General features: G+C 36.3%; 1 protein-coding gene across 3 annotated transcripts in view; it reads right to left on the bottom strand.

Annotated features, from left to right (window-relative positions):
• ggt5a (gamma-glutamyltransferase 5a) overlaps positions 1-21,946 on the bottom strand; it is a 44,904-nt gene that overhangs the window by 5,758 nt on the left and 17,200 nt on the right. For all 3 annotated transcript variants that reach the window (XM_073909748.1, XM_005167383.6, NM_001123298.1), the window contains exons 2-9: positions 20,798-20,925; positions 20,607-20,702; positions 18,435-18,624; positions 6,040-6,200; positions 5,813-5,959; positions 2,236-2,366; positions 1,753-1,937; positions 1,568-1,659 (exon numbers count right to left, since the gene is read on the bottom strand). In XM_073909748.1, coding sequence (XP_073765849.1) covers positions 1,568-1,659; positions 1,753-1,937; positions 2,236-2,366; positions 5,813-5,959; positions 6,040-6,200; positions 18,435-18,624; positions 20,607-20,702; positions 20,798-20,843 — 1,048 coding nt within the window. In that variant the 5' untranslated portion in view covers positions 20,844-20,925. The remainder of the gene's footprint in view (positions 1-1,567; positions 1,660-1,752; positions 1,938-2,235; positions 2,367-5,812; positions 5,960-6,039; positions 6,201-18,434; positions 18,625-20,606; positions 20,703-20,797; positions 20,926-21,946) is intronic.

The raw sequence follows: 21,946 nt of genomic DNA, 5'->3' as shown, positions 1-21,946 counted from the left end.
CTATTGTGAGTCAAAGCGCACCTGAGCCGAAACCGAAGATGCAATGACACTTTTAAGGGACTGTTTCATATGGTTTTATTAATCATTCTTACTTTTCAATTAACATGCAGGCTGTCGGGGGAAAAGGGAGGGGGGACAACCGTGCTTCGGCACGGTCCAAGGCAACTGTACCTAGTGTGAGTACGCCCTAAGTCTAACAATGACACAATGTAACAATTCAACAAATAACTTATTTATATTCTGGTTTACACTTCCTAAGCCAAAATAATAAAATGCATTGTTTCATTTACGAACTTATATCTATTAAGTAAATTTATATCTATTAAAGTATGTTATAACTATGTTTTTATATGAATGTATCTGCTAGAATTTTACTAATAATACAGAGTATATTAGTTCTGATATCTAAATAGCTACAATTGATAGAGAGAAAAACATTTACAATAGGGCTGTAAATATGTACAAATATAATGTACATGAAGACCATCTGAGTATGTTTTACAAAATGTATATATGTATTTCTAATTGTTATTTTTATAATTAGATTTTTATATATTTTTATATACTCTCAGAAATAAATGTATACAATCTGTCACTGGAGTGGAACATTTTTAAAAGGTTCTTTTTTTGTTCCTAACAAAGGTACATATTAATAGGGCTGCACAATATATCGTTTTAGCATTGATATCGCAATGTGCACAACTGTAATAGACACATCACAAAGATATGCTATGTTGAGTCTGAATTATAGTAGAGCAGAAGCTAAAGAACTGTATTAAATCACTGCATTTGTATGAAGTTTATATGATTTATGCAAAAACAAAATCATAATTAGAATTTTTGTCTTGTCCCTAGTTTAAATATTCACATTTTAAAGCGAAAACAAGATTATTTCACTTACCCCACTGGCAGATCATTTAGCTTGTTTTATGGGATAATAGTCAAAAATTATGACTTATTTCTTATGACGGTGAAAAGAAAATGATATTTTTACATGGTCTAAGAATTTTTGATATTTGTACTAATAACGAGACAAACCAAACTAAAAAAAGGATTTTTTTTTCATTGTGGTTATTAAACTTATGTACCAGAATACTGTTAGACTCTCCAGAAAACCATCAAGAAGTGCTATTCAAACTACATTGCGAAACTGTATTCAGATCGCAATGGTTATAACAGAAAATTAAAATATTGCAATTTATGATTTTTCCAATATTGTACAGCCCTACATAATAATACCTAAAAAGTACAAATGTGTAGCCCGTTACACCTTTAAGCTACAAAAGTGAACCTAAAAAGTACAAAAGTGCACCCTAAAGGTACTAATATCCACCTGTATGATACAAAAGTCCCAGTGACAAATTTTGTACCTTTATTTTGGAGTGTGATAAACTTGAAGCTGTTAACTTATTTAGTACCAATAAATTGTGCATTCTTAAAAAAAACTCATCCTAACTGGATTGGATAACTTATATTGGATATTTGTTCTAAAAAATCCCTTTAATTTCAGGAGCAGTACCTATTAGGAGTCACACAAAGCAGAAGTCATTCATGAAGATTTACTGACCAGCATGAATCTGATCAGTTTTTCCACAGAAGTCTGCAAGTTCATTATTGAGGAGGATGCCTGTTTTGGAGGAGAAAATCCTGGATCCAAATCTGAAACCAAACAGAAACATGGCCTAAATAATAAGCATCATCTCACTGCGTGTCCTAGCACTTACTAGAGTGAATATTATTAAGTGCACATACATGTGGTTGATGGTGCTGGTCACAGAAACAGCCATGCCATCCTCAGCGAGCACAGACACGTGAGTAGTGCCATGCGAGTCCAGATATGGGGTGACGTTATAGTAGCTGGCATCATAACTGTGGTCAGGACTGATTTTTGCTCTCACTTTGTCGGCGAAATGCTTCTGAATGATCTCAACCGCCTCCTGTTGAAGCCACACAGAATGTGGAGGACGATGAACTAATGCATGACTCTATGTGTGTCGAAACCAGTGGGTTGCCAGCAATAATGGCAGTGTTGCAGTGCTGTACTTTACTGCCTGCAGTAATGATCGCCCAGAAAACAGCACTTAAGTCATTACAGCACATTACACCACTGCCTCCAGAGAGCGTAATGACTGTAATGTTTCTGTTGAGTTACCAAAGTACAGTCTGACCAATGCTATCCTTTCTAAACATATACAATTAATATGTAAAACAAACTATTTCCTATAGGGGGCCTACCGTTTGAGAGGCAAAGTTGGGATCCTTCATGAACTTTTTAAGGCCATTGGCAAATTTACAGGTTTCTACGTAACGCTGGAATGTTAAAACCTTCTCGTCCCCCTCCAGAGATGCGGAACTTAGATTGAAACCTGAGAAACACAGAGAAATTAATCAGTGCTGTAGTTTAAAATCAACAGAAATGTTTGAGATTGGGCAACTAGCTAACTGTTAATATGCAGTAATAAATGAATGAAAATGTTGTTACATAAAAACAAAAAAATGCATAAATATACATATACAACAGTTCTTTCTGGTGCTCAAATCTGATAGCCATGCAATATTCTGCCAGTATCAAAACTTATCCAGTCTATTTACCTCTGTTTAGGACTAAACTCACTATAGTTTGTAAAAATACTGTGGCTGTGGACAAAATATTGTCAATTGATACTGTTTTAGGCAAGAATGTAGTTATTTAGACTGCAAATATGCAGTTTATTTATAAGCATAGTGCCTATTTGAAAATGTGTTGATGATTTTGTAGATGGGACTTCCAATGCGTCAGTAGCCTTTCATGGACACTTATAGAGCAAATAGATTTGACCGCAATGTTAAGTTTTATTTTATTTTACAGCTTAATGTATATTATCCTAAATGAAAACTTGGTCATTATTGCTTTGACAGACTTAGCATCTGTATATAATAGTTTATTAAATTGTGTTGTTCAATACATGACATTTGATTAAAATTGTAGTGATACTTGATCAAAATGCTTTGTATTACAAACCACAGCATTGGAGCAACAGTGATTAGCAAGGTGGCGTTACATTGCTCCGCCATAAAATGGTGACAGACAATATAATAATCATAAACTAATTGTAATAATAAACATAAATAAATGTTTTTCTCAGCAGATATTTTAAACCACAGCTGAACTAATCACTACAGAACAGGATATTTAATCAGAACAGGATATTTAATAAAAAAAAATGAAAGTGTTTTGTATTGCTGTATTTGTACTTCAGTAATCTAGTTGTGTTTGCTTTGCTTTAGTTTTTATGGGGTTAATGTTTGTGAATACCTGGATGCAGCAGAAAAATACACGAGAACTCGTTTAGCCTTATAATCTTGATCTGTATGAGAGATCTTTTTTTGTCAACACTACAACATTACATTACAATACTTTCAGCAAGAGAATATTTCAAATCTATTTCTTAAGTGACATTTTTTAATTAGCAATGGCTTTTCAGATGGTCAGCTGCAAATGTGAATGCATAGTGAAAGAAAGTAGGTCTATGCAAAAAAGGGTTTTTGATAATCTTTGCATTAATTAAATTTTTTATACACTATTATGCTGTTGATTGCATTGTATAAACATATCACACTTGTAGCATTGCAATATGGCTGTACATCAGCACTGCTGTGATGTGTGCACAGTAACATTGTACATAGCCATAAAGCAGTACCATGAGCATGATATTGCTCACATATACAGTGTGTGTGTGTACTGTATATACAGTTGAAGTCAGAATTATTAGCCCCCCTTTGAATATTTTTTACTTTTTTAACTATTTCCCAAATTATGTTTAACAGAGCAAGGAAATTTTCACAGTATGTGTGATAATATCTTTTCTTCTAAAGAAAGTCTTGTTTGTTTTATATTTGCTAGTTTTTTTTTTTTAAACCATTTTAAAGTCAAAATTATTAGCCCCTTTAAACTATATTTTCTTTCGATAGTCTACAGAACAAACCATCGTTATACAATAACTTGCCTAATTACCCTGACCTGCCTTGTTAACCTAATCAACCTAGTTAAGCATTTAAATGTCACTTTAAGCTGTATAGAAGTGTCTTGAAAAATATCTAGTCAAATATTATGTACTGTCATCATGGCACAGATAAAACAAAAATCAGTTAATAGAAATGAGTTATTAAAACTATTATGTTTAGAAATGTGTTTAAAAAAATCTCCTCTCCGTTAAACAGAAATTGGGGGGAAAAATAAACAGTGGGGTTAATAATTCAGGAGGGCTAATAATTCTGACTTAAACTGTATAAAATTTTAAAATCAAGTGAAATTAGTTGTAAACAAAATAGCTTGGCCTCATACGTGACATCATCAGCATCAACCAGGAGAGAAAGACCACAATTGGAGTTCTGCATGCAGTCCAGCAGCAAAGGCAAGACAACGTATTTCTTAATTAGAGGTTGATTATTTTATTAAGAACAGTACCTTGAATAATCTGTATTAATTAATAAATTATATATTTTACTCTTTGTAGCCTAATCCTTTATTTTCAAATTAACTGACAGACAACATTAGTGACTAGAAAATGAGCTCTTGGTCCTTCATCTCAGACTCGTTGTGTGATTCATTCACAAATAAAATATTTTTTGTTTGATTCATTTTATTTATTTTCAGTTTTGTGAATTTTGAACATGAAAGAAGATATTTTGAAGAAAGTTAAAAACTGGTAACCATTAACATCCCTACTAGATAAAACAAATACTATGGGTCTCAATGGTTACAGGATTCTAACTTTCTTCAAAATATCTTCTTTTGTGTTCAACTGAATGAAGAAACTCATGATGGTTTGGAACAAGTGAAAGGTGTTTTAAATGATGACAGAATTTTTTATTGAAAAGTCCCTTTAATAATAATAAAAAAAACTCTAAGGAATTCTATAATGATTTCCTCCTAAATATGATGCAAAACGGATGCTTTTACAGCTGAAATGTTTTAAATGAGCAGCAAACTACCACATTTAAATGTTTTTTTTTCTAGAATCATGTGACAGTGACAACATATACATGGATATCAGTAAATTAAATTATTTGCCTTAATCTGAATAAGACAATAATATGTTTAAGGTGTTTACATGAGTTGCTTTTTGAATGTTCCTTTTATGATCCCATTTTACATGGTATAGCACATAATTCAATTAATGTCATTGTGACACCATGCTATCTATATTTGATACCGCTCGCCGGAGGGGCAAAAAAACTCCACATTTCTGGATGCAAGTGTCTGTGGTCCCTCTCTGACTTAATAGGTGCAGAGAATTGTGTCAAACAGTCATGTGTGTATGGGCTATCCTGACGCAAAATGTGGCAAAAATCTTACACAATGATAACAGTTTGATTAAGTTGTTTACAATGTCTGTGCCGCACTTTCATAATGATACTAAAATCGGCATACTTCACGTCTTAATTCAATTTCTGTTCAGTTCGATTATGACCTTAATAGGATTAAATTAATCAAAAATCGCTGTTTACAGGAGTATTGTATTAATTGTATTAAAATTGGATAATTAGTTTCCATTTAAACTTACACACAGAAACCAATAGTAATGATGCTGAAAACTCTACTTTGAGATCAAAAGAATGTATGAAATACATTAAATATTTACTGTATTTTTGATCCTAAAAATTTAGCAAATGTTAAGCATTAGTGACTACACAAAAACATGGCAAGTTTTACCAACCCCATACTTTTAAATGGTAGTCCACATGGTTAAGTCGTTCATATCTAAAGCACAGCTGATTCAGGATAAGTAAGGATAAGCAACTACTATTAAATAAAAATAGTTTTTCCCACCTAGCATGGTGTTGAGTACGAAGCTAAGTATCGCTCCCCCTGCTGGCGGTGGAGGAAAGTACATGTCATAGTCTCCCAGATTGACTTCCCAAGCATCTGATTCAGATGCCCTGAACGAATTCAGGTCCTCCAGAGAAACCGTTCCACCTAAAAACAACACAAAGTGTGATTCATTTACCTCTACAGGCTTTTTACATTCAGAAATGTGGAGTGACGTTTAAAATCACCTGCAGCCTGTATGTCACTAACAAGGTCTTTGGCGATGTCACCAGTGTATAAAGCGTCTGCTCCGTGCTTTGCGATGATCTCAAGCGTATCTGCTAGTTTGTTAAATTTCACTATGTCCCCCTCTTTCAGAAGCTCTCCTTTTTCATTCTGGAATAACTGGCTGTAAAACAAACACATTGTAGATCTAAATTAGAGAGCAATTTGCCATTTCATAAACGTAGATATATTTTTCAGCTTTTTAGACATATTTGTCAGTCTTTAAGCATGTTAAAAGTTACAAATATTCTAAAGCAATGTATTATAAATACCATAAAAAAGGTATTTGAAAAAAATACTACTCCCCACTCCCCCCAATGGCTTCCCCACATTCTTCCCCAACAGAACAGATATACAATTAGTTATTTTAATAAACAAATAAAATAGCCAGCCTTATGTTATTTAACTTATTTACATGAAAAATATGAACCAGATCCAGGTCCAAGTATTTAACATGACATGTTTTTTTTTTCTGGGAACAATATTTCTAAAGGAGCTGTTGACATGAAATTGAATCAGATTTCGGTAAATCCCAAACAATACAAACATAAAAAAATGAACAAAAATTTTATCTGAAAAATGAGTTGTGTAATAACAATGGAAGTACTGAACTACTGAAATGTATTTAATACTATAAATAAAGGCTTTTTTGGTCATGGCAGCTTAAAGACACCTCTAATATAGAGAATGACTTCAACAGAGTGTAAATATCTTGATTGTTCTGTGGGTTTCGCCTAACAAATCTGATCTTTAATTTGTATTTTATATTGGAATCAAGTCAGGTGATTGGCTGAGCCGTTCCTTGGTGTGTTTTGGATCTTTGTCTTGCTAAAATGTCCACTCATCCTAATCATCCTGCGAATGTAGATGTTGGACCGAAGCAGCTGATGTTCATTTACAAATAGGAAGGGCAAAAGGTTACTGAAAAACTACTGAGAGATTTCAGCAGCTGTCTGGGCTATCACTGCCCTTCTACACCTCCTTTTCTTCATGTGTACAGTACTTTTTCATGTGTTATTACATTTTATTACACATAAATTTAATTTCGATTATCGAATCAAAAAATAGAATCGTCGATGCTGCCACGCCCTCATGTCACGTCAGCTTGGCTCGCCAAGCGGGAAAAAAACAGGCTTGTTGAAGTGCTTGTTAAACTGCAGAAGCAGGAGACCCGTCGACAGAACTTAAACCCTCTCCTCTTTAAATGAAGTCGCCGGTGTGAAAGCATTTTGGATTTCCAGTGAGTTATGTTGACAATGTTTGTGTTGTCGACAAAAAAACACAGTTTCGCAAGCTCTGCTATGTACGTATTACGTACGGTTCATCCGATAGACAACACCGGCATCGCGATCCTCCGCCCGCCCCATTGCAAATCCGCTCGCGAAAAGTACACACTCAGGCCCTGTTTACACTGTCTTTGTTTTTAAATGAAATTTTAGAACGACAACGATTTGACATCCACAGTGGCGTGTAGCATTTCTGAGCAGCCCTCCTTCCTTTCTACCTCTGAAAATGCACATCACGTGACCACACAGACGCACACAAAGCCATGCGCTCGAGACAGCAGGTCCAGGCAGTCAGAGGACTGCTTCAATCTTTCACTCACTTGTACTTAGTCATTTTAGCGAACACCTCAAATACTGTTGGCTGGTTCCTGTTGGTTGTGCGTCTTTTTTACCGACGCCATTATAACGACACAGATCACTGCCTATTCACGAGTCCTGCAGAAAGAGTGATTGACAGGTGGTAATTATGTGTGTATCTTGCCTTTATTCATTTATTGTATGATTTGTTTATGGGTAAAACAAAGACCATGCTGGTCAGGTAGTTTAAATGGTAGGCTACAAATAATTAATTGGTCATTAATTAATTAATTATTCATAATCGAAAATCGAATCGAATCCTGCCTTTAGAATCGAAAATGTAATCGAATTGAGGATTTGGAGGATCGTGACACGCTTAGTTGTAACCAACATCCAGTGAACATTTCATGTCAACAGTGCCTTTATAAATATGTTTTCTGAAGAAAAAAAAAAACAGTGACGTGTTGAATACTCATTTCCCCCACTGTAAATAGAATGTATTGCTCTAAATCTCTCAATAATTTGTCTTTAGATAGTTGACATTAAATTGTCAAAAATGAAAGCTCTGTAATTTTATGCTGGGCAAAACACAGTGCAGTGGGCCTACAAATCTGATTGACTGAACAAAAAAATCATATAAATCAATATAAATACAACAAAAATAAATAAATACATCATATTTTCATTAATATATTTTAGCATGATTCTTATAATGCTATTGTTGAAGCCTTTTTAACAAAGGTTTGTCAACTTTGATAATATACAGTCCTTTATGTCTAATATATGATGCAGTAGGTTTTATAGGGTGTTACGTGCCAGCACGTATTGGTTATTTATGGTTGTATTACTATGTGTCTCATTGTGTTTTTCTTTTTATCACTCCAGTTCACTTCCTTGTTTTTGCTTACTGCTGTTCCTGATTGGCTGGTTAACATCCACTTGATGCAACCAATCCTGACACTGCTTTATGCTGATTGGTTCCTCTGTGACAACTCTTTTCCAGTTTCAGCCAATTAGATTACTCCAGCTCACTATATATTTTTTGTCTGCCAGCAGTTTGGGAGTCTTTTTGTTGGCTCACCTTGTTACTGGTTTCTGTGCTTTTTGCTCTCTTGATTGAACCTAAATTATATCCCCATTTTTTGGGGATTTATATCCCCATTTTGTTAAGTTTTGTTGTTATATTGTCCGTCTTATCCTTTATTTACACTGTGTTGTAATTTTGGTTTAGTCACTGTCTGTTCTTACCTGTGTAATCATTCATTCCCTTTCCTCATGTTTCCCTACAGAGGTTTGGTAGAAAGACTGGTAGGTAAGTAGGTCACGTGACATACATTTCAACACATAGGAGTTCAACTGTCTAGAGATACACTAGGGAAGGGGGTGAGCGCCAACCCGTGTATTTTTGGTTAAGTGGATAGTTAGTGTAGTTTAGGTAAGACGTCTTGGACGTTGAAGATTTATTTTTCACATTATTGTTTATTAGACTAGATTAGCGGGGATTTGATATTAGTAAGACTGTTTGGTTTTGATTGTTTCTTTGCTTTAGCGCCACCCATAGCCAGTTTTTCTAATTTAGGTTTTTGTTTTGGTTGTGAATTGTAAATATTGAAAATAGCTCACTCACTGCTTCACTTTATTTGCACAGAAATGCTTGTATGTTGTCATTACTTTGAGTTCAATTTTCTTTGAGTGTTTGTTTGAACAAAATCCTTGATCAAGTGTGCAACCCCACTTCCCTAGACTGCCCAGGGGTTGTAACATTTTTGGGGGCTCGTCCGGGATTATTAACGTCCCAACATTTATTTCTGAGGATTTTGGTTCTACAGATACTCAATTCTTTCTGTACCCAAAGTAATTTTGTGGATTATACTAGATGTAGTATTAGAGGAATGAGTTACTGATTTTGTCTATTTGCTTCTGACTAGCTTGTGATTAAAAAATGGCATTGTCTAATGTGGAAGCTTTTCTTAATAATCCTTCACTCAAGCAATTTGATAAATGCCGCAAGGACGAACTTTTCAAAATTGCAGAGCATTTTCAAATTTCGATCAGTCGCCAATTTCTGAAAAAAACTATTAAGAAAATACTTTACGATCATTTGGTTGAAATAGGAGTATTTCAGACCACTAGTGAGAATGTCACTGAACTTGATCCTAACTATTCAGCTGAAAGGCCGAGCAGTCCTGAAAGTGCAGGGCATGGTAGTAATGTAACTGACGTTGAAGCGAAGGTTGAGGCTAAAGTTGCGTTGCCGCCCTTTGATCCATCAACCCCTGTCTCTACTGATTCAAAGACAAATGGCAGACTTAAGCTACGTCTGGCCAAACTCCAGTATGAGACTCAGGAGAAAGCTCGGACACATAAGGCTGAACTGGATCTTAAGCTTGAGATACGGCGTCTCGAGATTGAAGCTGACAAGCAAGTTAGGTTGCGCCAGTTGGAGCTGGACGCTGCTGCTAAGGCTGCTATGACTTCTCCTGTGGTCAGTACTGATGTACTCATGCCTGGTCAGGTGATCAAGCCAGATGTTTAATCTTCTTTCAACCAAATTGACGTAAGTAAACAAATTTCACTTGTTCCTAATTTCCGTGAAGATGAGGTTGACTCTTACTTTACTGCGTTCGAACGTATTGCAACTACACTTAATTGGCCTAAAGACATCTGGGGCCTCATGTACGAAGACTTGCGTGGAAATCTTACTAAAACATTGCGTACGCACAAAGCTGTAAATGTGCGTACGCAGAAAAAAAATCAGATGTATGAAACACTGCGTACGCCGAATCTCACGCATATTCTTTTGTACATCTGAATGAACGTGAAACTGAGCGCAACATGCACGAGCACAAAACCCCTCCCTGCCTCCTCCCCGTATGAATATGCTAATGACTATGCTAATGGAAAAACCCAACGAAAAAGCAACGGCAAAATCAAGCAAAAAGAGAAAGTTTGAACAGAATGTGAATTGGAGGTGCTGCTTTCGGAGGTAGACCGGAGAAAAGCGGTGTTATTTGCAAGTTTGTTCTCCGGAATTAACAACAAAAGAAAAAAATAGAGTGGGAGAGTTTAGCTGATACGGTTAACACATTTGGGTCTGAACATCGCACTGAGTGCATTTAAAAAAGAAATAGTGTGGTTTATATCTGTAAACTGTTGCAGTACCCTTAGCAGTCTCAGTGGCGCACCTCACAAGAAGCATGTGGTCATGGACTGACACGTTCGAGCATTAACTCGGCTCGAATCCAGCATCTGATGAACTCTTTCTTCTTTTTTTCCCTGCTACATATCAGATTTTGCCCACTTTTTATCAAGAGAAAGACAAGTAGGAATCATCAATAAGTTTGTGCATCATATTTTATTTGCACATTTATTGAATGGAAATGTTTCTGATTCACGCATGCAAATTCATCTTCAGATAGTGTCTTTATAGCAATGTGCGTGCAGTAGATCGCTCAGATTACATTGGGAAAACAGGCGACTGCTGCAAATTGTGCTTTAATGTTTAGCTGGTCAACTGTATGGTATGGAAATCTTACATACCTACTATATGAACCCGTCTCATACAGCTGCCATTGCAAGGCTCAGACACTTTGTAGAGAAGAATTTAACACAACTGCCTCTAGGAGTCGCCAATGGAAATAAAACAGACACGCACAAAAAATGTGCGTACGCCTGCCAGAAAGCTGCCGTGAACCTGCGCACATTCCCACGTTCAGTTCATTGTTAGTAAATCCAAACGTGAGTGATTCTGAGCGTGAAACCTGGCGTACGCAAAGTTTTTGTGCGTACGCAGCGTTGATACATGAGGCCCCTGGACTGTGCTTCTGCAGTGTAAGCTGAGTGGCAAAGCCCAAGTAGTCTGTGCAACACTTTCTGTAGAAGAGAGTTTGAAATATGATATTGTAAAATCCGCAATTTTATGCGCTTACGAGCTAGTACCAGAAGCATATCGACAAAGATTCTGCAAACACAAGAAAACTCCACAGCAAACATTTGTAGAATTTGCACGGGAAAAAAGCATTTTATTTGACAAATGGTGTAGTGCTTCTAAAACAGCCGATTATAGTACTTTACGAGAGTTAATTCTGCTTGAAGAATTTAAAAATTGTCTCCCTGAGCGTGTGGTTCTCTACTTAAATGAACAGAAAGTAACGTCTTTGTCCGAAGCTGCTGTTCATGCTGACGAATTTGTTCTTACACACAAACCCGTGTTTCTCTCTGCTCGTCCTGAGTCTGTGACTGTCACTCCGCCTGCTTGTTCCTCTAGTTCTCGTACATTGGCAAAGTCCGAAATTCCAAAAGAGACTAGAGTCTGTTTCTATTGCCGAAAAATTGGACATTTGATAAACGATTGTCGTGCTTTGAAAAACAAAAATCAAAAACCTAAAAGTGTTGGTTTTGTCCAATCTGCACCTGAGAATAAGGAACAACTTGAGAATACATTTGATGAAAGTTACAAGCCATTCGTAACTAAAGGATCAATTTCGATAACTGGTAAACCTGAAGACCAGCACATAATAAACATTCTTCGTGATACTGGTGCCAGTCATTCCATTATAGCTGCTGATGCGTTACCGTTTGACGAACAAACCTCAGCTGGATCCAGCATCCTTATGCAAGGTATCCAGATGGGAATTGTGAGAGCACCTGTGCACAAAATCCACTTACAGTGCGAACTGGTCAATGATTTTGTGCATGTGGCAGTTCGACCTGCATTACCCGTAAAAGGCATATCACTTATCCTTGCAAACGATATAGCTGGTGGTGAGGTGATGCCTGTTTGCAAGGTTCTTGATAAATCTCCCATGCCTTCATTTTGTGACAAGTTGTCAGATGCATTCCCTGAGACTTTTCTCGCATGCGTCGTGACTCGAGCTCAGCAGAAGCAAACGGACAATGTGATTACTTTATCTGATTCATTTATGACTGTAGACGATGCAACTGTGAGTAACAAAGTGACAAATGTTGAAAAACAACCTCTGACTGAAAAGTGTGCATTTGATAATCAGGTCAATCTGAACTTAAATTTGACTCGCGAGCAAATCATCCTTGCCCAACAAAAAGATCAAACTTTATCCAAATGTTTCAAATTAGTCGTTCCTCGAGAACAGTTGAAACAGAAACAGGTGGGTTATTTTGTTGAGAATGCACTACTGATGCGTAAGTGGAGTTCTGCAATGGAGCAAGATGATGAATGGAGTACTGTATATCAGGTGGTTGTTCCTTCTGTTTTCCGACAGCAAGTATTAGTTCTTGCGCATGATCATGTTTTGTCTGGTCATTCAGGAATCACGAAAACCTATCACAGGATCCTGAAGCATTTCTTCTGGCCAGGGTTGAAGCAAGATGTCGCCAGATACTGCCGCACCTGTCAGTCCTGCCAGTTCAGTGGTAAACCTAATCAGGTAATCCCACCTGCTCCTCTTAATCCTATACCAATCATGATGGAACCTTTTGAAAGAGTAATTGTTGATTGTGTAGGTCCGTTGCCAAAGACGAAAGCCGGTAACCAATTTTTGTTGACAATAATGTGTGCTGCTACACGTTTTCCTGAAGCCATACCATTACGTAAAATCACTGCACCCGTAATCATTAAAGCTCTAACCAAATTCTTTGCTACATTTGGCCTACCCAAAGTCGTACAGAGTGATCAAGGGACAAATTTTATGTCAAATGTGTTTAACGAGGTGTTAAGGTCACTTTCTATTCAACATTGTGTTTCCAGTGCTTACCATCCAGAGAGTCAGGGAGCACTAGAGCGGTTCCACCAGACACTGAAATCCATGTTGCGAACGTACTGTCTAGACACTGGCAATGACTGGGATGAAGGAGTGGCCCTGATGCTGTTTGCGGTATGTGAAACAGTACAGGAGTCCCTCGGATTCAGCCCAGCTGAACTTGTGTTTGGACACACTGTCCGTGGCCCACTTAAAGTGTTGAAAGAACAACTTTTAGATTCGGAATCTAGTAGCAAAACGAAAGTGACCCAATACGTGAGTAGATTTCGGGAGCGATAACGTAATGCTTGTTCCATGGCACAACAGACGCTCAAATCTGTGCAAGGTAAAATGAAAAGATTTGACGTTAAAACTGTAGTTCGTGAATTTAAACCAGGAGACCAAGTACTGGTCCTTTTGCCAATTGTTGGTTCTGCATTGTCTGCACGATTTTCAGGGCCATATGTGATTGACCACAAAATCAGTAATACTGATTATGTCCTGCGCACACCTGACCGGAGACGAAAAACCCGTGTTTTTCATGTTAACATGCTCAAAGCGTATTCGGTACGACAAAATCAAATTGAGAAAAAGGAAGTGACAAAACCCATTGCACTACTGAACATGGATTTTGACATTTCCACAGAGGTAGATGAGGATGGATTAGTGCTGCGCAATGCTCCATAGCAATGTGCTTTGTTACAGAACTCTAAGATTCTGAAAAACTTGTCCTCACACTTGACTCATTTGACAGAAACCCAAAAGAAGGATGTTAAAAATCTGATTGAGCAATTCCCAGAACTGTTTCATGACACTCCGACGCAAACCTCTGTTATACAACACGATATTGTTATTCATAACTCCAATTCAATCAAACAGCATCCTTACCGTGTTAATGCCCGAAAGAGAAAAATTATGAAGCAGGAAGTGGAATATCTATGTGAAAATGGACTAGCAGCTCCAAGTTGTAGTCCATGGAGCTCCCCTTGCATTCTCGTTCCCAAATCTGATGGGTCAAATCGTTTTTGCACTGATTACCGCAAGGTCAATGCAGTGACAGTTCCTGATTGCTATCCATTGCCGCGCATGGAGGACTGTGTTGATAACTTGGGTTCTGCTTGTTTTGTGACTAAACTAGACTTGTTAAAGGGTTACTGGCAAGTGCCATTAACACCTTGTGCATCTGACATATCGGCCTTTGTTACCCCTGATCACTTTATGCAGTACAAGGTTATGGCTTTCGGACTTCGCAATGCACCTGCTACGTTTCAACGTTTGATAACTACTGTACTGGCAGGAGTTGCAGGATGTAATGCATATTTGGATGACGTAGTGATCTATTCTTCTGAATGGTCAGAGCACATGTCTCAGTTGAAAACTGTGTTCCAACGACTAGCCAATGCTAATCTAACCCTGAATTTGGCAAAATGTGAGTTTGCTCAGGCAACCATCACCTATCTTGGTAAACGGGTTGGTCAAGGACAGGTCCGCCCAGTAGAAGCAAAAGTAACAGCCATTGCAGAATTTCCTACCCCAAATACTCGTCGTCAATTGCGGAGGTTTTTAGGAATGGCGGGATACTACCGTGGCTTCTGCAAGAACTTTTCAAGTGTGGTAACGCCTCTTACAAATTTATTGAGCCCTTCTAGGCAATTTAAGTGGTCATCTGAATGCCAGCATGCCTTTGAGAGTATTAAAGCACTTCTGTGTGAAGCTCCCGTGTTAATGGCTCCAAATTTCGAAAAGCCTTTTAAAATGGAGGTAGATGCAAGTGCTGTAGGAGCTGGCGCTGTCCTGCTGCAGGAAGATAAGGAAGGAATTGACCAACCGATTTGCTACTTCTCCCGTAAGTTCAACAAACACCAGTTGAATTATTCAACGATTGAGAAGGAAGCTCTTGCTCTATTGTTGGCTCTACAGAATTTTGAAGTGTATGTGGGTTCCAGCTCAACTCCAGTAGTGATTTACACAGACCATAATCCACTTGTCTTTCTGTCACGCATGTATAATCAGAACCAGAGACTGATGCGCTGGTCACTGATTATACAAAGCTATAACCTTGAGGTCCGACACAAGAAGGGGAAAGAGAATATTGTGGATGATACCCTGTCTCGACCTGACACGTAAGTTTTAAATTTGACAATTCAGTTATTGTGGATTTGTTTATTTATGTTTGAATGTTCGTTGTTAAAAATATTTCTTTTACAAACATTATATGTTTGTTCTTTAGTGGGGAGGTGTTACGTGCCAGCACGTATTGGTTATTTATGGTTGTATTACTATGTATCTCATTGTGTTTTTCTTTTTATCACTCCAGTTCACTTCCTTGTTTTTGCTTACTGCTGTTCCTGATTGGTTGGTTAACATCCACTTGATGCAACCAATCCTGACACTGCTTTATGCTGATTGGTTCCTCTGTGACAACTCTGTTCCAGTTTCAGCCAATTAGATTACTCCAGCTCATTATATATTTTTTGTCTGCCAGCAGTTTGGGAGTCTTTTTGTTGGCTTACCTTGTTACTGGTTTCAGTGCTTTTTGCTCTCTTGATTGAACCTGTATTTATATCCCCATTTTGTTAAGTTTTGTTGTGATATATTGTCCGTCTTATCCTTTATTTACACTGTGTTGTTATTTTGGTTTAGTCACTGTCTGTTCTTACCTGTGTAATCATTCATTCCCTTTCCTCATGTTTCCCTACAGAGGTTTGGTAGAAAGACTGGTAGGTAAGTAGGTCACGTGACATACATTTCAACACATAGGAGTTCAACTGTCTAGAGATACACTAGGGAAGGGGGTGAGCGCCAACCCGTGTATTTTTGGTTAAGTGGATAGTTAGTGTAGTTTAGGTAAGACGTCTTGGACGTTGAAGATTTATTTTTCACATTATTGTTTATTAGACTAGATTAGCGGGGATTTGATATTAGTAAGACTGTTTGGTTTTGATTGTTTCTTTGCTTTAGCGCCACCCATAGCCAGTCTTTCTAATTTAGGTTTTTGTTTTGGTTGTGAATTGTAAATATTGTAAATAGCTCACTCACTGCTTCACTTATCACCACTTGTAATAAATCACTTTATTTGCACAGCAATTCTTGTATGTGGTCATTACTTTGAGTTCAATTTTCTTTGAGTGTTTGTTTGAACAAAATCCTTGATCAAGTGTGCAACCCCACTTCCCTAGACTGCCCAGGGGTTGTAACAAGGGTAAAGATGTAAAAATTAAGAATTTACGATTTGTAATATTGTGTAGGTTATCACAGTAAACAAATACAAAAAAATGTGACAAATATTGATGCACATTTTGAGAAAGACACCATAGAATCAGTAAGTATTAATTTTAAGTATCAAGCAATCTGAAACACTGCCTTTAATGACTTTTCAAAAAACCTTTCAGCCACAGCGAAAGAACCTGATGTCCCCCAAACTGCTGGTCATCCACAAAAGACAAATGCACAAGAGGACACAATAATGTGGACAAATTCTGCAGACAATCAGCCAGAATTTCTTTTCAAGTTCAGAGTATGATGTGAGGACAAACTGGACCAAAATGTACTTTAGAGATCAAATCCAGTTTAATTTATTTGATTCTGATAAAATAAAACACAATACAGTACATCCTAAAAATGTTCAAGCTGCAAAATACAGTCCCGTATTTGTGTTTATTTCCCAATCAGCCAGCAAATTACATGCATGACAATGAACTCTGTTACACAAAGGTTTCCTTTATCGTAAAGTAGTTCATTTTAGCCAAACAAATTAATGACATGACCAGAAAGCCAAAACCTTGGTCACAAATTTACAGCTAAGAATACATTACAGTCACTAGTAGAGATTGAAGAAAAGCTGCTCAAGATTTCTGATGTCTGTGAGAGAGTGATAAAAAACTCTGGCCAAAGTTAGGGCCTCTACACACACTACTTATTTTGACTGCTGTAATCTTTTAAACTTTAGATGTACAGCTGAAGTCTGAATAGTAGTAGCTGAAGTACAGCTGAATTATTAACCCTCCTGAATAATTAGCCTACTGTTTATATTTTTCCCTAATTGTGATTTAATGGAAAGAAGAATTGTAGCACATTTACAAACATAATAATTTTAATAATATTTATTTTAAATAATTATAGTTAAATAACTAAACTATTTTAATAACTATAGTTTGTCCTGTAGACAACTGGAAAATAATATAGCTTAAAGGGGCTAATAATAATCATATTAAAACATTTGTTTTTTTTTTAAGTACAAAAACGGCTTTTATTCTAGACAAAATAAAACAAATAGGACTTTCTCCAGAAGAAAAAACATGATTGGAAATACTGTGAAAAATGTACTGCTCTGTTAAACCTCATTTGGTAAATATTTGAAAAAGAAAAACAGAAATTTACAGGTGGGTGAATAATTTTGACTTGATTTTTTTTTTTTTTGCTAAATTATAATTTCGATCACTATATTGTCTAAAGAAAATTAAGGTTTTTTTGGTTGAAGTGCCTTGGTTATTTTGTAAAGCACTGCTCTAATAGCATGATATAGCCACAGCTAAACTTCAAAACACTGTAGATGTAGCTGAAGTCTGAAAGAATTTGGGTCATGTTGATGTTGTTGAGAAAACAGTGTTTTCTGTGCTGCAAAAGCAAGTCTAATTTGCACTCGCTTCCAACTTAGGACTCTAATTGATACATAAACACAACACTATCGTTTCGCATCACAGTGTTTACAAGTGCAGAGGAAGTATCTGGAACTGATATTCAGATATAGTAATGAGTGTTTTCCGACACGTGCTGTCAGCGGTAGAGCAATCACAACAAGCTGGGCCATGTTAACAACCACAACAGAGTATCCTCAAGGAAAGGACAAGTTTAGAAAGACTGAAGTGAACCATTTCAGTAGCTTTTTAATCTTACAATTATTCATCTTCCTTCGGCTCAGTCCCTTATTTATCAGGGGTCGCCATAGCGGAATGAACTGCCAACTATTATGTAAACCAATTGTGACAAAATCAAATGATATTTAAAAACCATAACAGAGCACTTATAACTGAGCTTAAAAGTAAGAACATGCCTTACCGTAGTGGTGATTCTGGCTTCTCCTTTAGGACAAGTGGCAAAAACCGAGAGAGCATATAGGGAATGCGAATGCCCTCTCTAGCCATATTGATGGTAGGCTGAAATAAACAGGCCCAAGGGAGACGTCCATATAGTCTGTGTGCTCGCTCATAGCCACGAATATCTCCTGGGACACCGATCCAATGGGCACCTATAGAGAGAGAGAAAATCTATAGTTATCATATGTGCGATAAGTACACTATGTGCAATGTTTGGTGTATATATTTACAAAGTAACTAATTACTTAAATTAGCTTTCTGCTAAAAATGCAAAGTAAGGGATAAGGCTTAATTTAGGTAATGTATTTAATTTTTATGAATCAATTTAGAGAAACAGATTATTGTCATTTTTTGTTATACAAATGTTTTTGCAGAACAACTATATTTTTCAACTGAACAAGGTTACATTTAATTGGGGAGATTGCACATGATTAAGAAAAAAATATTGAGAAAGTAATTCATAAAGATATAAGGTATATAATCAGAAAAGCAGAATAATTGAGTGCATATTACTGTACACTACCTGACAAATGTCTTGTCACCTAACTAAGTTTTAAGAACACCTAATAACTTGACTTCTGGTTGAGCATTTGGTATCAGAAGTGGCTTATATGAAAGGCAAAGACATCTAGATTACGCTTATTTTATCAAAATAAAATATGATCATGAACTTGATTTTTAATTTTAAAATTAGGACAGATTGGTCTGACTTTGCTTATAAAAAAAAGTCTTGTCACTAAACAAAAATAATGTACAGTATCAAATTTAAAGTCATGGTGCAGTGGAGAATGAATTAATATTGTGTTTGACTCCCATGAGCTTGGAGTACTGCATCCATTCATCTCTGCAATGACTTAAATACCTTATCAATAAAGTCATCTGGAATGGCAAAGAAAGCGATCTTGCAGGACTCGTAGAGTTCAAGAATCTTTGGATTCAGCTTCCTCATTCTTCATCTTACCCCAGACATGCTCAATAATGTTCATGTCTGGTGACTGAGCTGTCCAATCCTGGAGCACCTTGACCTTCTTTGCTTTCAGGAACTTTGACTTTGAGACTGAAGTATGAGAAGGAGCGCTATCCTGCTGAAGAATTTGCCCTCTCCTGTGGTTTGTAATGTAATGGGCAGCACATATGTCTCGATATCTCAGGCTGTTGATGTTGCATTCAACTCTGCAGATCTCTTGCACACCTCCATACTGAATGTAACCCCAAACCATGATTTTTTTCCTTCACCAAACTTGACTGACTTGAGTGAGAATCTTGGGTCCATGCAGGTCTTCAGCAGAACTTGTGATGATTGGGATGCATTTTAACACATGATTCATCAGAAAAATCTATGTTCTGCCACTTTTCTAAATAATGAACCAGAAGTCAAGTATTATTTGTTGCTCTTACAACTGGGATTGACGACAAGACTTTTGTCAGACAGTGTATATATTTTAGTTATTTATATATTGTGCATAATTACCCAATTTTGTTCAACTACAAAACGTTAGTTGAACAAAATTGGGTTATTATGCAAAATATATGAATAACAAAGAAATATTTATACAGTAAATATGTACACAACTGATCTGCTTCTCTAAATAAAACTATAAAATAATAAATAAAGATATGGTATGAAATATAGTGTCTTAAATTGGAAACATTTCAAAGTTTTTAAATGTTGCTTTAAAACCAAATAGTTTCCATTTGTCTCAAATTAAATGTTTAATTTCTATTTTCTATGTGTTGAGATTTACAGATATTTTAAGAACCATTAAGTAATTAAATTACTTACTGAGTAATTTAGTCACTTTTCAAATAAAGTCATTTGAAATTAGTTAAATACAGTTTTTATGATGTTATTGTTTTACTTTTACTTTTTTGAAGTAACTTACCCAACACTGAATATGAAAATGAGAAATGCAAACTGAAAATGAGCAGGTATGTCCTTTATAATGAATTATGGTTTATATCTATCGAACCAAATACCGCAATCCCCTAGGGGTATCTTATTACAAATGATTTTCATGAGACAGATACTTTATTTACTCTAGCAGCACATGTGGAGTTCAAAAAGGCGTGAGAGAAACAAGCACTTTCAGTTCTTGCGAAAACCAAAAGTTCATCCACTTTAAAACATGTTCACCTTCCATTGGCTGTATTGTTGTTGGACACGTGGCAAGAAGGTCTGTTTTGAAATTTTTCGGGATGGCCTCTCTGGCATTGATTATTCTTACTCTTCCTAGAAAGACAGAGATAGCAATGAACAATAACACAAACGTACATTACAATAAGAAAGAAATGAACCTATGGAATTAAGAGTAAAACAATCCGAACCATTTGGTTCCCGTATTGTGAATATAGAGCCTCCGCCGATGCCCATGCTCTGGGGGTTTATGACTGACGTGCACAGTAAAGTAGCGATGGCGCCATCTACCGCTGATCCACCAGACTGCAGGATATCTCTGGGAGAAAGAAAGAATGAATGAGGAAAATACTGAAAACGGGCTACGACAAAGGTTTCAAGTCATTTGATTGCAAAGAACTACAAATATGATATAGATATAGGATATAAGGCTATTATAAATGTGTTATTACATGTGTTATTGATATTATTTCTGCAAAGCTGATATGTATGGTCTATTTCTCCCCAACTTATATGAAACATGGGTTTTGGCTTTTCTTTTGTTTGTTAATGTTACTGTTCGTCTGCATCATTCATAGCAGTGACTGTTTATCTGTGTTGTTCTGCAATGACTTCGTAGAAAAATGTACTGTTAAGTTTCCAAAGAATGCAGGAGATTGCTTTTGCTGGTGGCGAGAAGAAATTAGATGTTCAATAATCTCTACTAGTAGTGCATTTGTCCCACTTATCAGGACCACGTCACTTAACACGTGCCTATTTTGGCCAGTTTACATGCTTTTGTTGTTGAAGATCTGAAAATGTAAAGTGGTGCTAACAAAAGTGCACTCCAAAAATATGTTTGCTGTTTGTTCAAACTATTTAAAATGAGCTGAAACAACACAGTTCTTGCAGATTTTTTTTAGAGATAACTTCATTGCTTTATGTTCAATCAAGTTAAAATTCTAAAAGCTATTAAGTTAACTTTAATTTGCATTGACTGATAAGGGGATTGTGTAATACCCAGCATTTTGTTACATTGTAATAGTAATTAAAAAAAATAAAAAAGAAATGTACTTAATTGAAACAAATGGGGAAATTATTTTCAGACAGCACCCAAACAAAATCTTACTGAAGTCTCTTTTGGGGATTTTATTTGTTTTTGAGATATGGCTCAAATTTAAAACACAACTTAGGGTTTATACTTTGTTTTTCACAGTTTAAATGTAAAACAGGTTTTGCAAAATATAAATCTCATATTAAATCTGTGAAAACTGTGAATTTTCTATAACTAAATACTTACAGTTGTTTTTTAGCCTTATTGAAGCTTGAATAGTTAGCTAATAATAGCCTATTTTTGTAGA

The sequence above is a fragment of the Danio rerio genome, chromosome 8 (assembly GCF_049306965.1).
Source record: "Danio rerio strain Tuebingen ecotype United States chromosome 8, GRCz12tu, whole genome shotgun sequence".
Taxonomy (NCBI): Eukaryota; Metazoa; Chordata; class Actinopteri; order Cypriniformes; family Danionidae; genus Danio; species Danio rerio.
The sequence above is the reverse complement of the archived record's forward strand: the minus strand, read 5'-3'. Positions and strand labels throughout refer to the sequence as shown.